At 32.7% G+C, this 17,548-nt stretch overlaps 1 protein-coding gene across 2 annotated transcripts in view; it reads left to right on the forward strand.

The window, feature by feature from the left end:
* LOC128998193 (rabphilin-3A) overlaps positions 1–17,548 on the forward strand; it is a 65,715-nt gene that overhangs the window by 24,429 nt on the left and 23,738 nt on the right. For both annotated transcript variants that reach the window (XM_054424212.1, XM_054424213.1), the window contains exons 3-8: positions 551–697; positions 4,251–4,389; positions 11,541–11,663; positions 12,810–12,918; positions 14,831–14,939; positions 15,929–16,020. In XM_054424212.1, coding sequence (XP_054280187.1) covers positions 551–697; positions 4,251–4,389; positions 11,541–11,663; positions 12,810–12,918; positions 14,831–14,939; positions 15,929–16,020 — 719 coding nt within the window. The remainder of the gene's footprint in view (positions 1–550; positions 698–4,250; positions 4,390–11,540; positions 11,664–12,809; positions 12,919–14,830; positions 14,940–15,928; positions 16,021–17,548) is intronic.

Genomic DNA, 17,548 nt, shown 5'->3' on the forward strand with positions numbered 1-17,548 from the left:
TAAAATTCAGCATATTACAAAATGCTATGTTTAATGGTTGCTATAAATATTATTAATCTTATAATTAGAATAAAATGTTAAAGCGATATAGAATTTAAAAAATTTCACTTGCAAATTACTTAACCGACATAGTGGTTCCAGCAATCACAGCCAATCTTAAACTCCTAGTTCTCTATCTAGAAAAAAGTGTGTTTATTTTTCTTTATTTCCACAAATTCCAAATGTATTTTTATAGTTGCAGATCCATGTAATCCTTTTTGTAGTATTAAACAGTTTTAGGTATTGTGACCATGTTTTACTCTGATAGCCTTTGACAATACTTGGAGCGAAGGCTAGACAACATAGGTTTGTTCAAATTAAGAGAATTAAGAAAAATGAGAGGTCAAAGCAAAATCCTCTGGCAGTCAATAAATTTGTTCCAGATGCTATAGGAAATCTGAGGAAGACCTACATTGTAATTAAAATCAAGGCCAAAATCTCTTAGCAAACTCATACTTTCTTCCGACTCCAGATGTTCTAGATATCTTCTTACGTGTTTTTCTGTTGCCAGAGTGGGGGCAGGGTGGTCAGTGAAGACACAGCACAACCAGACGTACCGTCAACAATCAGTGGCTTTGGACGAAACAGAACAACAAATCATCCTAGAGGTCATCAGAAGGGCAGAGGCTTTGGAGAGCATTGAACAAGAAAGAGTTGGGTTAGCAAAAGAAATCTTTCACTCTAATATACACATACACTACATTTATACTTTCTCATGTGTTGCTGTATACTACATTGTTGACTATGAGGGTACATTTATAAACACAAATCACTTTTTGAGGGTGGGGTGCGACTCGTCTAGTAGTTGAAACGTGGGACATCTGTTCAGAAGACCTGGGTTCGAATCCCGCCAATCACTAAAGAGTGGTTGATTAAAGTTGGTTTAGCTATGTTATAATGCCAAGATGCTTGGTGGTTTGGAACCCACCTTAAGCTGTATGGGTTCTTCTATTTAGAAATAAAAAATTACAGGTCTTCTTTTTGGATTAAAAAAGTCTGTCTAATAAAAGCTATACAGAGTTTATTGTAACTGTTTGAGGGCGTCTACTGGTCACTGACAAGTCATAGATTATAATTTTAAGATGTTTGAAATTAAAATAAAATTGATAAATATAAAAAAATTTAATACAGTACAGTAGAACCCCGGTTAACCAAAATATTTTGGTTAACCCAGGTTTCGGTTAACCCGAGTTAGGTTAACCGGCGTTCTACTGTATTTAAAACAGTCAATTTTATTTCATAATCTAACAAAATAAGAAATTTACCTTTGTATTTAGTCAAGACAACAATCAGTTATAAAGTGAATTTTGACTTGGTGACTGACACATGGTGTCTGAAATTTGCCCTATCATAACAGAACTTCTCTGTATCATTCAGGGGATTCTTCACTACAAAAGTGGACAAAAATATCACAGATTTGTATTCAATGGAACTGGTGAACAGTATTTACAATGTACACGCGTACACAATAATCAAACCATGAAGAGAACCATACAGATTTATTTAGAAACCAACTTATTTATGATGAACAACACATAGCCTATATTTATTTATTTATTGTTTATAACTTTTTCATTAACTCATTATTTCCTTGGATTTAATACTGTAATCCTTTCTTTCCCAGGAAGGAAAGGATTCTATAAATCTGGAGACTGCTGCTTCTTTGTCACTGTTTTGTTTCTCTATTGTTATCCAAACTGCAACACTTTTGTTGACAGATAAAATTGGCAACATAAAAATGCATAACAGTTCAAATATGGAAGATTACTTCTGCATTGCTTGTAGATCAAATCAGTTAGAGTGGCAGTGGAATGGGGATGCACATTAGAAAACTTCCTCATCACCATCGCTTTCGTTATTTTCTACAGTGATCTAAAAAATTGCTGACATACATAATTTAATATAAATATTCTGAGTATGGACAGACTACAACAATTACCGATATATCTTATGACAATATACATATTCAAAGTAAGGGAAGAATAGTAGTGCAAGTTTTCTATCTCTCTCACACTACCTGCCACCCTACATACCATCCTAATTAAGACAATCTTCACCTTAACTATCCCCATATTGAACTGAGTTACAAGCTTGTATTAATTTTCACCTATCAATGCAGTTTGCATATCCCTATTCCCTTTGAGATCAAATTGGATGCACATGTTTGGATGTTGCATAAACAGTGTTTCCATTAAAGAAGAATTTTCATAATTTCCTATTCGCTGATCTACAGAGAAAATATAAATGGATGTTTGACTATTTTCCCCTTGGAGCACAATATTTTATTGTGTGATGATTACCCAATAGCAGTTAAAAAAATTCCATTTCAGTGACATTGACCATTCACAAAATTTAGTTATTGATAAAAGCTATACCATATCAAAATCTAATACATGTTAAATATATTACATGTTGCTTATATTTATTTATTTCTTAATTATCGTATTTATTGTAAGTTGGTTGGTTATCAAAATGGTTGATCTTTGAGCTTAACCTTGGCTGTATCACAATTAATTAAAATTATATTTCCAATTCCAGCAAAGCACATAGAGGAATAAAATGAACTTACCACTTACATTTACAATAATATTAAATTCAATTCAATTCAATTCAATATTTCTTTATTCATTAAAGCACAAAGTACATGAATAGTGTCATTCTCTTACATGTTTTTGTATTACAATGTTCTTACATTCTAGTTAAATCATAAATATATATAACTTTTTTATATTATATATCCACGACTAAAATAATGCATCAATCAAAAATAATATACAGTGTGTAAATTAAGTATTAAAACAAATCTGTATTTTCAAAACCGAAATAGATAGAAATATTCTGTTTGTGACAATAATTGTTAACAAAGGTTCCGCAATTTTTTACATCAAAAATATTTTTTACCCCCCCCCCCCTAAAAGGGTAGGGGGTAGGGGGTGACTTATTTTTTTCAAATAGCAACCCCTATTGAGTGACCTCTCATTTTGAAGGATTTGTCAAAAAAATCACAATGAAGCAAACCCGAGGTGGATATCTCACCCCTAGCCAAAATGGAAGGTATTCCAAAATTTGATTTACTGTATATGAAAAAGCAACAATTTCACAAATATTGGAAACAAATCTGTATTTTTGAAACCGAAATAGATAGAAATATTCTGTTTGTGGAATTGATTGTTAAAATAGGTTCCGCAATTTTTTAAATCAACAATATTTTTTCAACCCCTTTAACATGGTAGGGGGTAGGGGTGACTTATTTTTTTAATAACAATCCCTATTGAGTGACCCCTAATTTTGAAGGGTGTGTTAAAAGAAAAACAATGACGTAAACCCAAGGTGGATATTTCACTCCTAGCCTAAATGGTGGGTATTCAAAAATTTAATATATGTGAAAAAGCACCCATATTGGAATACCTGTCATTTTGGCTAGGGGTGAGATGTTCACCTCGGATTTGCGTCATTGTGTTTATTTTGACAAACCCTTCAAAATGAGGGGTCACTCAATAGGGGTTGTAATTTTAAAAAAATAAGTCACCCCCTACCCCCTACGCTGTTAGGGGGGGGGTAAAAAATATTTTTGATGTAAAAAATTGTGGAACTTTTGTTAACAATTATTACCACAAACAGAATATTTCTATCTATTTCGGTTTTAAAAATACAGATTTGTTTCAATACTTAATTTACACACTTATATTATTTTTGATTGATGCATTATTTTAGTCGTGGATATATATATATAAATTTAATTTGTCACCGTCTTCCAGTTGATATCGTGTTGATATTGAGCGTAAAATTACAAAAAAAGTGAAACTACAAATTTTGGGATACAGAAATTATTTTAAAAACACGCTATTAACGGACAATACAGTTCTTTACATGCACAAGAAGTGAAAATTGTATTGACATCAAAATATAGAGCCAGATTAAATATAAAGTAATAATAAAGTAATAACTCAAATATTGTATAGTGAAAGTGTAAAAATAATACAAAATAAATTGAAAAAAATAGAAAAGTACTTCTGATTAAATTGAACTCAGATTATTTGATTTTCTCTTCATCTAACCTATTTTTCAATTAAAAGTGGTGCTCTCTAAGTGATTTAAGAGAACATGTAAATAAGCAGAATATTGAAGAATAAATCTTTTGTAGGAATTATTACTTCATGTTGTAAGGATAAGAAAATTACTCACATGTTATTAGTTTTTTCTGCTTACAGAAGGTTGGTGGACAGGTTAGATAATATGAAGCGCAATGCTATTGGCAGTGGGACAAACCAATGTATTTTGTGTGGAGCTCAGTGTGTTCTCTTTGGTGTGATCACCACCAGCAGCATAGTGTGTCGGGATTGCAAAAAGGTGAGGTGCTATGTGTCAAGCACATAATCTTTTGTACCATGTAATTTATTTAAAATGTGCCTGATTGGGTGCATGGGCCTTTGACCAGGTACACACCTGATTTAAGAGATCACATTGTAATATTCTTATCCAACAGTCACCCGACAAAGTTGGCTTCCTTGCACTGTTTATAGTACAGAAAGCTGCAAAAAACTTAAGAAAGTTACAAAACCGTCAGAAAATGTTTTATTGGCATATTTTGAAGAACAATCTACTTGTTTATTATGTCTTTATACTGATTATTACTGTTTATACCTGTACTCTTGAAAATAAGTAACACTTAAAGATACTACGACTATAATCAGCTGGTGCAGTATTTCCCATTCCGTTCATGGCTAAAAACCTAACCTAAAAACGTGTTGTATAGTGTTTGAAAGAGACGTAGGAATTGGCTAACTCAGGAACTCGCTAACTCGAACGTGTGTCGGAACTGGCTAACTCTGGAACTGGCTAACCGTCTCAGTCAGGAATTGGCTAACTCCGGAACCTGCTAACTCGATTTTGTCTCGCGGCGGAATTCGCTAACTCTGAAAGTGGCTAACCTGGCCGCGCCCACTGCTCGGAGCGTTGCCAACCTTGTACGACAAAGTAATCGTACACTGCCGTATTTCAAAATGTCAGTGTCTATAAAGATACAGTAAATGTTATTTTTTTTGTTATCAATTCCACTTTTAACAGATAACTAGCCCAAAGTAATTAAAAGACAATTAAAAAATCATGAAAAAGTGTTTTTTATTAAACTGTACAATGGCCAATTAAATGTTTATGATTTCGATCTTAAATATAAATGCCATCAGTATAAAAGAAAATAATAGAATATGAAAAATATTCAAAATTTAGTTTAATTGGTAATAAATAATTAAACCTCTACGAAAATAAGCTAAAATACACGCAAGTTCTTAAACACGGAAAACAGATTTAATTGTAATGTCGTAATAAACCAAAACCATTAATTAATACAGTCATCAACCATCGTAACTTCCATAATTAATTCATAGATTTTAAATTAAATGTTCGTCGTTGAACCGTCCAACTTACGTGTACAAATATGATGACATAGACTAAGTTTTTATCTAGGCCTAATAGTTTGAACCAAAGCATTGTAGGCCTACTAGTAAATAGTTGCCTAATTCTAAAATGTGTTGAATTTTTTAGCAATAATGTTACATGTTTTAAAACAGTTTTTAGATTGTACACCTAAGCACCACTAGTAAAAAATAGGAGAAGATATAATATTCATATAATAAAACGTGACAGGGTTATTTTAATTCACGATTTTTAATAAACTAATTGACGGATTTTCCTGATTTGAGTGTTGGGTTTCCTTTATATTGCTTTCACAAACGATATAAACTATACCAAGCCATTGCTCGGTTCACCGTTCTGAGCTATCAGTACTGAGCTACACAATAGACAAGAGCTTTGTTTTTGGATAAGATAGATTCAGCCTGGAAAAAAACTCCAGACTTTTAAAAAGTAAGCCTACTGAAAGACGTAAAATTAATATTAATTCAACAAAATTAAGATGATGACCCGGGTTCTACACTAATAGCCTACGATAAAAGAAATTTACAAGTTGTATTTATGCATGGACTAACTTTTAATGCAATCCATGAATACATTAGGCCTACCACTTTATAATGTATTGATAAATATTTATTTAAATTCAATAGCTCTATTTAAAAATACATAACCACTACAATGTAATTCTGTAATGACGTTTAACGTGTAAATTTTATTATGATTTATGATTTAAGGTTACTACAAGCCCAGTATATAAAATACGAACTCAAAAATTTTATTTGCAGAAGTTCACAAAATGGTATTTATTCGAATAAAAGAAACAAATGGCGGACTACGAAAATAGATATTTCATAACATGTAATAGATCCAAATTAAATGTGCATTTTTATCTTTTTCATACCAATAAGCTACTATTTAAGTAAGAAACCCACATATAAAACATACTCCCTTATATTAGTACATTTCTCATCCTTATGGATGATCTGAAGACAGTTGTATTGTTAGTTCTGTCCGGTGCACTGTCTTTAGAGGTCGTGTTTTGTTTACAATTGTTTCTTGTTTTCAGTAATTTAAAACCTCGTTTAACCAAATAAAACGTTCTAATCACAACTAATAACACGTCCCCTAGTTATATAACCAAACAGTAAGGAACAAATCATGAAGTTAACTATAAAATAATAGAAACACAATTTTGTCGACACTAGCGATCAGTGTCACCGGACATGAACTAGACACGAAAAACGAGCTTCAAAGTTTAAAATGGGATGTAAAGTTTACTTGTGTTGGTTAGTCTATGGTAAGACTATAATGCATTTCCACCCTAATAATCATAAGAACTTCTCTGTGGTTAAACATACTTCTAAATATATTTATTTTATCGACTACGTTGCTCTTACTCCTAATTAATCGTAGGATACGAGATTATGGTGCCGATACGATATAGGTACTACACTTTCGGCAACACTGGCCAAAAATATTCGTGCTTGGCTCCCATTGGACGGCCCGCGAGGCTTCTGATTGGGAGTTAGCGAGTTCCGCCGAGGGACCGAGTTAGCGACTTCCGTACGAGGACGGAATTCGCTAACCCGGCTCTAGAAGGGGTTAGCGGGTTCCGGAGTTAGCCAATTCCGAAACCGAACAAGTTAGCGAGTTCCTCTCATCGACCAAATTTGAAGATAGGGCATTTAACATGGGGTTAGCGAGTTCCAGAGTTAGCCAATTCCGCGGACCCGTTTGAAAGACTAATTATTTATATGCTTTATAGTGACTGTAGGAAAAATATAATGTGTAAAACGAGTGCATAAGGCCTTTGCTCACTAGTTACCCAAATAACTATTGAAGACACATTGAAGATTCTTTGTAATAATGATAGATTATTCTTCTTATTCGTGGTGAAAAACCCATATATCACAAACACAAAATGTACAGGGTGAGGTTGTGAAACGGCACAATTTAGAAAAATCATAAATTATTTATTTATGAAAAAGGGATAATTTTTTATCATAAGTTGTGTGTGAGTTTAAATTAATGTTTTACCTTACAAATTATTATTTTTTTGAATACAGAGCCAGCAAAATGGCACACCTTGGTGGCAGTCCTTGGTTTTGCCCACCTTGTCGAAATCTGTGATGAAATCCAGGCATGACATTTTGTAGCATCTGTCGTACTAGCAGTGGCCCTAAAAAAATAAAATTTTGCAATTTCTTTATAAACCATTTTGTAGAGCTTAAAAAAATACATAATTTAGTATAATGAAGCACTGTTGTATGCCTAACGGTTACAGAGAAAATAAAAAAAGTTTAAATTCAAAATTTCCATGTTATTATTAACAGAGAAAATTAAAACTGTTATAGTTAACTTGTTTATATGTTGATCATATTTGGCAAATTTATTTATTTCATCCTATGCTATTAAATTTTGGTCAAAAAACACTTTTAACCTTCCCTGTAGTAGCAAACCTAAGTACTCATTAAATCTAATGTTATTTAAATTGGTAACAAACATGTCATATTTATGGAAATATTTTAGTAAAAATGTAATCAGACAAGTTGAAATTTACTTAGTCTGCAGGTTTGCTGCGGCGTGGGTATTTTAATTTACTCGCCATGGTATTATATTTGACTACATTTATTAAAAACTGTTGTCATTACTATGAGCAGAGTTTTGTTATATTTGATAAAAATTATTATTTTGTTTCTACATTTTATGTTTTTTTGTGGTGCTACTCAGTATTAAATTTAGTGTTTTTAAATAGCCTTTTTTAAAGTAAATGATTGAGTTTTATAAAAAAATTAAAATTTTATTATAGTTTTGCTGGTTATGGAAATGAAGTTTATTCAGATAGACAACAGCATATTTTACTTTGCAAGGTGTTACAAACAAGGTAAAATGAGGAAAATAGAGACACAATTTTCTACAACAATGGTGATCGTTTCTAGGGTTACACATGCAAGACCCTTTTAAAATAAGAATAAACGTTGTCAAAAAGCTTATTCTAGGAAATGAAGAAGAATGTTTTAGTTTATTTTATTTCCTTTATCAGATTTAGAATAGAACTTTCCGAATTCTTAAACATGGTGCTGGATTATGCGTATAAACACCTTATAATTATGTCTTAAGACAAAGCTCTATCAAAAAATGTATTTGTAAGAATTGCAAAAGAATTGCAAAAGAATTACAATATTCAGGGTGTTCATAAAGGGGTGTAAACTTCAGGGACTGATAGTACTCATCAATCTAAACAAAAAAGTTCATATAAACATAGGTCAAAAAAAGTTTTGTTTAGTCGCTAGCCGCCATTTTGTATTTTATACAAAACAATGTATATCTCAAAGATTATTCAAGCAACGGAAACCAAACTTTGCACATACATTTATTGAAGAAAATTTGAGAAAATTAAATATATTTTTCAAATATATTTAAAATATTAGTGAGTCGATAGTGAGTCGGTGGCTCAGTCGGTAGCGTCGCGGACTTCGGGCCCAAGGCAGCGATGTCGTGGGTTCGGATCCTGGTCACTGCCGATAACATTTTATCAGTACAGTTCACCTTTGTACTGTACCGGCTCACTCCTTGCTTTGCTGTAAACGATCCACGCACGGGCGCTTAGTCTATGTGGACAGGCAAATGCAAGGTTAAAAGAGGCCGCCAACCTCTTTAAAAAAAAAAAAAAAAAAAAAAAAAAAAAAAAAAAATTGCCGCTTGGCAATTTGGCACACTTGGCAACAATAAATGAATGTGCAAAGTTTGGTTTCCGTAGCTTGAATAATTCTTGAGATATAAATTGGTACAAAATACATAATGGTGGCTAGCGACTCAACAAATTTTTTTTTTCCGCTATCAGCCCCTGAAATTTGTGACATCCCTTTATGAACACCCTGTGCTGTAGATTTAATTTTATATGGGGTTTCATGAGGAAATTGTAAAATAGCCTCAGTCATTTAGTCTTAATTAAATTTTGAAAAGTTTTGAAATGATTTAATCAATATTATCATTGCACAATTCCAAACTTATTATATTTTTGTTTCAATATTAATTTCTCAGTCATTTCAATTCCCTATTCATACAACAGACTTATTGTCACTTTGTTAACTGTAAAAAAGGCTTGTTCAAATATGTGTGCAAAGTTGCATAACCTGAAAATATACTTTACATCACTCCCGAAACCCGGGGGGAACACAAATCGAACGGCATTTCTGGACCCTTCTGTAAAAAGTATGTTGAGTTTTAAAACTGATTTCAACATTATTTCTAAAACAAATACACTAATGTTGGGAATAATTTTAAATGAAATTAAATGAAAATCCCCCTTCTTTATTAAGGCGAACCTACACCTCTTAAAAACTAATAATAAAAACCTTAAAAACTAAATATCAACAAAAAATACAATACAGTTTGTAACATAACAAGTAATAAAATAGCATAATTTTTTCATCCACCCTATCTTCCCATTTTATTGATTTTTTAAAGCATAATTGTTCTTAATGGGGAAGAAGGACGAATTGGGATTTAGATGAGTTTAGAGGATGGAAATGAATAGGTCAAAGTTCCCGGTAGGTTCTAATTAAAACTTTTTAAATCTTAAAAATAAAGCACTATTTCTAACTCATAAAAGCTTACTGATTTCTAATTCTCAATTATGTGGTTTTAATATGCTGTACTATAATGGGACTGATGTATAATGTAGTTTTTACCTTACTTTAGATTAAAAAAGCAGACTTACAGAACAAAAGTTGGACATAACAAAGAGACCAGCTTATTGTTGTTTAGATAACTCTGTGCTGTTGAAAAATCTACACATCCAAACAACAGTTTAGAACGCTTACACTTGTCCAATCAATGTATTATTTCAAGGGGGCGAATCATTGAGTTATTAAATTGTTATTTTTATATACATTTCACAATCCAAACCAATAATGTATTTTGGTACAGAGTATCTTAAACATGAATATATTAAGTAGGCCTACAATTGTTTCAAACTCACTCAAATGTTTCATTGTTGTTCAATACACTACATATTGTGTGATGTGTAACTGACTTACAATAACGCTAGCTAAACTACTAATCCGTCATCTTTAATTTGATGACAAAGCATTGTTGACATTGACAGCTAGGCAATATCATTCAGATAATAATGCTGAATAATGCAGGAGTTTAAATGTTTCTCTTCATTATCTCAATTCCCTTATCCTCATTCTGGTCATAATTTTCTTAGTTTATCACCAACATACAAATCTAAAATTTTACTCAAATCTCATTTCACATTCAATCTTTCTATTTTATCTTGGCTCACAAATTTTTATTAAGAATTAATTTACAACAACATATTGGGTTTTGTTGTGATTTTCTTAATTGAAAGTGTTACACTTTAAAGCTTTAACAGTTGACTTTCTTATGAGGCAGGGGTTCTCAAACGTTTCTATAAGACTTGCATTTAGAACCAAAAAATATTTTTCCTACAGTTACCTGACCAAGAAGACTTCACTGCACTGATTATAGCATGCAAAGTAGCTAATTTATACCTTTACTTATTTTGCCACACTCATTTTACTTTGACACTCTTTGCTCATTTTACTTTGTGGCACTCCAGTATTCCATCCAAACAACACAAAACAGTGTGCTTTTATAAGGCAATTAATACAAGTAGGCCTAAGCTTGAAAATAAGTTGGTTCTTAAAGATACTAAGAATATGATCAGCTGATGCAGCGTTTCACAGCCTTTGAGTATTGATACTACAACTTAACCAGTTCTCAACACTCTATTTTTGTTCAACACTTGGATTTAACCTAACCTAAAATGTGTTGTTTAGTGTTTGAAAGACTAATTATTTATATGCTTTATAGTAACTGTAGGAAAAATATAATGCGTAACGTGAGCTCAAAGTGCCTTTACTGCACATGAGAGAATTGTTTACACCGAGCCGCAGGTAAGTGTGGAAAATTTCTTGGGTGCACTTCGCGCACTAGATAACGATACAATAACGATTAAATAACGATTTGTAAGTGAATAAAATACTTAAGGTTGTAAATGAATATGGTACTTGTGTACCAGTTCCAACCTTAATTTTTTTTAACTCTATTTATTTCAGATGGTATGCCAGAAATGTGGTGTTGAAAGTTATTCTGGATCAAGAAAAGAAGTAGTATGGAGGTGTAAAATTTGTTCTGAAACCAGAGAAATGTGGAAAAAATCTGGAGCTTGGTTCTTTAAGGTACTTTCCTCAATTTTTAAATTTTAACACCTACAAATTTTTTAAACAACTGTCTTCACTATAGTGTTTTCCAACTAAGCAGCAGATCCCTCTCCTTTAGATTATTTCATTATAAAATACTTAAAGTTTAATAAATTTACCAGCATTTAATAATAGATCAGACTTGGGAAAGTTACTAAAACATGTAACTAGTCACAGTTACAAGATATATGCTTCTAAATCAACTGATTACACGCTCCAAAATGTAACTGATTACACGCTCCAAAATGTAACTGATTACACGCTCCAAAATGTAACTGATTACAGTTAAGTTACATGCTCAAAAATATTCGGTTATTTCAGTAATTTCGCAGTAAAAAATAATACAGTAATTTTGATATATATATATTTACTAATGAACTTCCACCCTTTTAATATAAATGCTATGGGGGAAAACAAGAATTTTAAAATGTCGTTTTAAAAATGTTAGTTTCAGACTACTGCAGATAGAATACAACTTGGGCAAAAATAGTTTTTGTTTTTGACAGGTTGGATAGCAATACAGAGAAGGCAATTCACGTAATTTAGCCCATTGATAGTTCCTATCATAGACCAAGAAAGGTACCAAAAATTGCCTCAAAATGAAAAAAAAAATGAAAATCACTGTCTTCAATTGTAGACAATAAACATAGCAAACATTAAATTTCACACTTTTTTATTTTAAGCCAAATTTAGGCTACATTTATTGAGTATTTTCAAGATATGCGCAATAGTAGATTGTAGGAAATTTTATTCTCTTTCGGAATATTACCTTCCACTTTGGTCGATTTCCTCACCATTTAAAAGTTATTTGCAAAAACGCCAAGTAACCTCCAAATTTCTAGTGGTAAAAAAATGTTGGAGATTACTTTTTAACTTTGTACAATTAAATCTACAGTTCTGTTGGATCGATATTGTTAAATGATGTGTCTTTGGAAGGCATAAACTCTTTGAGTTGCTTTTTCGTTTGATGTGTATTTTATAGCGGTAAGTTTAATAGTATAAAAATTATAAAGCATTAAAAATGGGTCCATCATTTAGAAAAACCCTGTACTATAACCTATGTTGATAGTAGATTGGTAAACCACCGTTTTAAGGATTAACATGCAATCAGATTTTCTGTTTCAGGCTATTCCTAAACATGTTCTCCCTGTTAAGAAACCTCCTGAAAATAAGTTCCTGTATGGAAGTCGAGCTGGTTTTGATAAGAAAAATTGGTCTAGAGCTTCAAATATGAGTAAGTATACAATAAAGGAGACAAACAGGCAAGATAAATCGTGTAAAATGAACAGTTTTAGTAATATTACAGAGTTATATTATTACTATATTATTATTATTGGTTTTGGGTTGAATAAACCAAACTATAAAATCTGTGATTAATCTGATCCTATTTTAATATTTACTTAATGGAGTCCACCTCATCAATCTGCTAGTTCTATCCATCGTTTGAAAATCAAACTTTTTGTAAATGAACAGGTTACAGGTTAGAAAGTCTCTTCATACTAAGAGTTTCATATCTACAGTAGATATTTATGACCGAGGCCAGTCCAGATAACAGGTTTTCCGGTTGAACCAATGTCCCCAAAAACTCGTTAAAACTGACCGTTTGAATGCATACTGTATACATATTTGACTTAAACTTAGGAGAGCGTTGTATTGAGACTTGTGATCACTGCTCTCAAATATTTTCCAGGAGAACAGTCGTTTCAGTACCGCCCACTTCCTGCCGATCTAGTCAGGTTGAACCGGAGTGCTAATAAAAATTGTCCGGTTAAAGAGATGTAATTTCCGCAGAATAGTCTGGTTAAACCGATGTCCGGTTAGAAGGTGTCCAGATAAGAGGGAGTCTACTGTAAATGTGAATGGCATCATTTGATGACATTTGCATTTTTAATTATCTTTCATTAATTGCAATAATAACGGGAGGACATCTATAGCATCAATTTACAAATGTAATGTATTTATGAGGGTGAGGTTTTCAATGTTTTCTTTCTAAAACTCAACACTCAATGAAACTGACTAATGGAGTTTTAATAGTATTAAACATAAGTTGAGTTGATAACTTGATGTTTGGATTTGTGATGTTAACTTATCTAGGGTCTAAAGTTCTAAGGGAGTGGTAGGACATGCGACTTTGGTCCACGAGGTGCCAGGTTCAAGTCCTGTTAACCACCAATGGACTTTATCTAAGTTATAATACCGGGATCTTGAGGCCTAGCCTGAAGTAATGTGTGATGTGTGTGTGTGTGTGTGTGAAGTATACAGTCCACCCTTGGTAATTCAAACACTTGATAATTCAAAACTTTCGATAATTCAAAATGAAGGCTCAGTCCCTAGAGAAAGTCCAAATAGAGGGCAGGTCAATTTGCAACACCCAGTAATTCGAAGTTTCGTCGGAAAAACACTCTATAATTCGAAGTAACTCAGTAATTCGAAGTTTCGTCGGTTAACACTCTATAATTCGAAGTTTCGTCGAAAAAACACTCTATAAATCAAAGTCACGCAGTAATTTGAAGTTAGTCGGTAAAACACTCTATAATTCGAAGTGATCTCTTCCTGTTATAACAGGAAACTATACAGTACAGTACATCCTGTTCCCATGGTAGGCTAGTGTTGGACGTTTTGATGTTTGTTTTAAGTCTGAGTTAGTTCGCTGACTTGTTTTTCTAAGTTGGCAATCCGATCTCTAGATTGCGCGACATCTCCTTGAGCACAAATGTAGTTGTCGACAGCTGATAGTTCAGCTATTGGCGAAATATATAGTGCTAAATAACAAATTTCTTTGCAACTACAGTAACTGAAAAATGAGCCGTTGATTGTGTACTAAAATACGGTACAGTATGATGTTTTATTGTGACGTGCTGTACCTTTGTATGTATTAAACAAATGAACTCTCTGTAATTCGAATGGTTTATTTTTCTCCCGATAAATCGAACTCTTGATAATTCAAAACACTTGATAATTCAAAATTATATGCTTGGCCCACCAATTTCGAATTATCAAGAGTCTACTGTATGTCCGATTCTGGACTAGAGCCGACGTAAAAAAAATTGTAGAAACTAGTGTTTTAACTTACCTTACTTACATATTGATTCAATAATCGCTTTGTTATCAAATCAGCAGAAAACATGAACAATCCTTATTTTTAGGATCATTGGAGGCAGAAGAGGAGTCAAGTTCTGATGAAGAGAGAGCGTCTCGTCTTTTATCCTCACGTTCCAAACGAAACGATGAACCTGTGAATCAAAGCCAGTCAAGGTGAGGATATCTTAAAATTCAATATAGCCTATCTCGGGGCTCTTATCCAATCACAGTATTTTGGGATTTGTCCAAGTCGATCTCGGGATCAATCCCGGGATTTCAATATTTTATTATTTGTGATGTGGAAAGTGAAAAGAAAAGGGACCTCTCGTGGGAATTTTTGATTTTGAAAAGGTACCTCATTCTTGTCGGGACCGCAAAATTTGTGAGATATTTTGTTCTCAGTAAACTGAACTTTGTTGTAGTTCTCTAAATTTCCTCTAGAATGCAGGACTATTCATTTTTTGGACTAAAAAGTGAATAGAAAAATCGGACCTCTTGTAGTTATGGCAAAATAACATTGAGCGAAAAGAGGTACCTTTTCTCAGACCGCGCAGAGGCTAACAGAATTATTTATTTCGACCTTTTACATCTTCGATTTGATATTTTAAACAATACCGTCCTGTTCTATGTTAAATAAGGTAAAAAAATCGATAGAAAACCGAGTTCCGATATTTTCAAACAACTTATATCGGCCGTACTGAAAATTTTGCATCGACGGTAAGAATTCCCTTTTCACTTTCTACATCACATTTTTACTTTTCAGAAATTTTAAATCAGTGGGGAGTCCCCTTGTTGAGTCCTCTAATGTTTTAAACTAAAGTGTTACACCTTGAAAGAATGATCCCCGCCTTATCAATCGGCCAGTTATTTTCACTGCCATATAATGTAATATATTTTACATTAAATTGTTACAAATTCGAAATCTATTGCATGACAAGCTTTTTCACATGTAAAGGCATTACTTGATGATGTTTTCATTATTCAAAATCTTAATTTGAATTACAATAATAAAATGGAATGACTTCTGGAATTGATTTTATTTATAACTATAAACTAGTGTATCCATGAGTGTGTAAGGCTTGCTATATATATTTTTTTTTTATTAAAAATCAAACAGACAGGAATTAAGCATGTAAAAACTTAATTTTTCTTGGTTATTCCAGTTTATGGCAAGTATCTCCAGTTGAAAAACGAAGTCCTGGAGCTCGTTCCGTTGACTTAACAGCTGAAGTACCTAGCATTGACGATCGATCAGGTAATACAAAGAGTTATTAAGAAATTTTAAATTATTTTTCTATCAGTATTCCATTGTTGGTTCAAGAACTTCCAATGAGCAGTAGGTGGGTAGTAGGTTTTATCAAAAATGTACTAAAGGAAGATGTTTGTTTGGGTTGCAAGGAAGAGAGGAATTCGCAGACAATGTGGAGAGGGTTGCAATTATCTCTTACAGTCTGTATACCATAGGGTGGCGCATGGACCGGCGCTCGCAACTGTTTCTTGAAAGAGTCACCAACTAGCACCCCCAACTACTATTACCAATATGCGAATATAACAAATATTCGTAAATTACTAAAAAACTAATAAGAGTGATATAACACACGATGTGTTTTGATTAAGAATATCTATATGGTCAAAAGCTAACTTTTCAATTGTATTATAATTATACTTTGTACAATTATTTACTTAAGTCTTTATATGATATCCCAATCTTAAACAATATTTATTTTTTACTTTGAAATAGAGGAACATTAGAAAACTATGTTACACTATTTAAGGATTAAAATACCATTAAATTCTACAAGACAACTCTCGGCATCTTCAGGTTTTAAATAGTATTGACAGAATCTTACTGAATTTACTCTAAACTTAAAAAAAATCATTCTTTTTAGTAACCTTTAATTTCCCCTCTCCTATTTATGCATTGCACGGTCGTACATAAGTACAACGACCCTGGTCAGACATTGAACTTGAGGATGACTAACCGTATTGTAATAGGTACCAGGAACTCATAGTTTTTATTTCAGCTGCGGTTTTTCGATACGTTCGAAATGAGATTATTCTATTGGCTGTCATGGCGTGACGTCACTCTCCTCTCTTGATGGTTGAGATGTCACTCTTTGTTGTTTGTTGACTCAGTTGGATTTAAATAATCAATTATTTTAACTATATCAATTATAAAATCAAACTATCATAACCTAACCTAACTAACCTAACTTGCTTATAATGAAAAAATCCAATTATGGTTTACTAATCGAAAAAATAGTTCTGTTTATAAAATAAAATTATAAATTCCTCAAATTATAACAAAAGATGAATGGTTAAGAAGTAATCACATTCTAAGCAAAATCTTTGACAAAATGTTAATTTACCGGTGGGATTCGATCTGGTTACCTCTTGTTTATCAGCCGAGTACTCTATCCACTACACCAAGAACACCAATGGCTGCACTTCGTTTTGTTGCGGTAATGGTGCTCCCTCAAGAGAAGAGAGTGACGTCACGCCATGACAGCTAATAGAATGCTCTCATTTCGTCCGTATCGAAAAAACGCAGCTGAAATAAAAATTCTCCACTCAGGACTCGCTAGTGTTTTTCAGCAAAGGGGTAGAGTATTATACAAACTGGGCTGCCGTAATGGTTGTCCAGGGTGTAGGACAGATTTCAGTCGAGTATGGGTCAATTTCATGATTTCATGATACTTTGGCTGATTGAATACGATGTGATGCGATAGCTTAGTTTTATATCATTCTCCCCTTTTTTCAAAGTAAACAAAAATTAAATATTG

This window comes from Macrosteles quadrilineatus, unplaced genomic scaffold (genome assembly GCF_028750875.1).
Source record: "Macrosteles quadrilineatus isolate MER2022 unplaced genomic scaffold, UCM_ALF_1.0 Scaffold_7__1_contigs__length_78375512, whole genome shotgun sequence".
NCBI lineage: Eukaryota > Metazoa > Arthropoda > Insecta > Hemiptera > Cicadellidae > Macrosteles > Macrosteles quadrilineatus.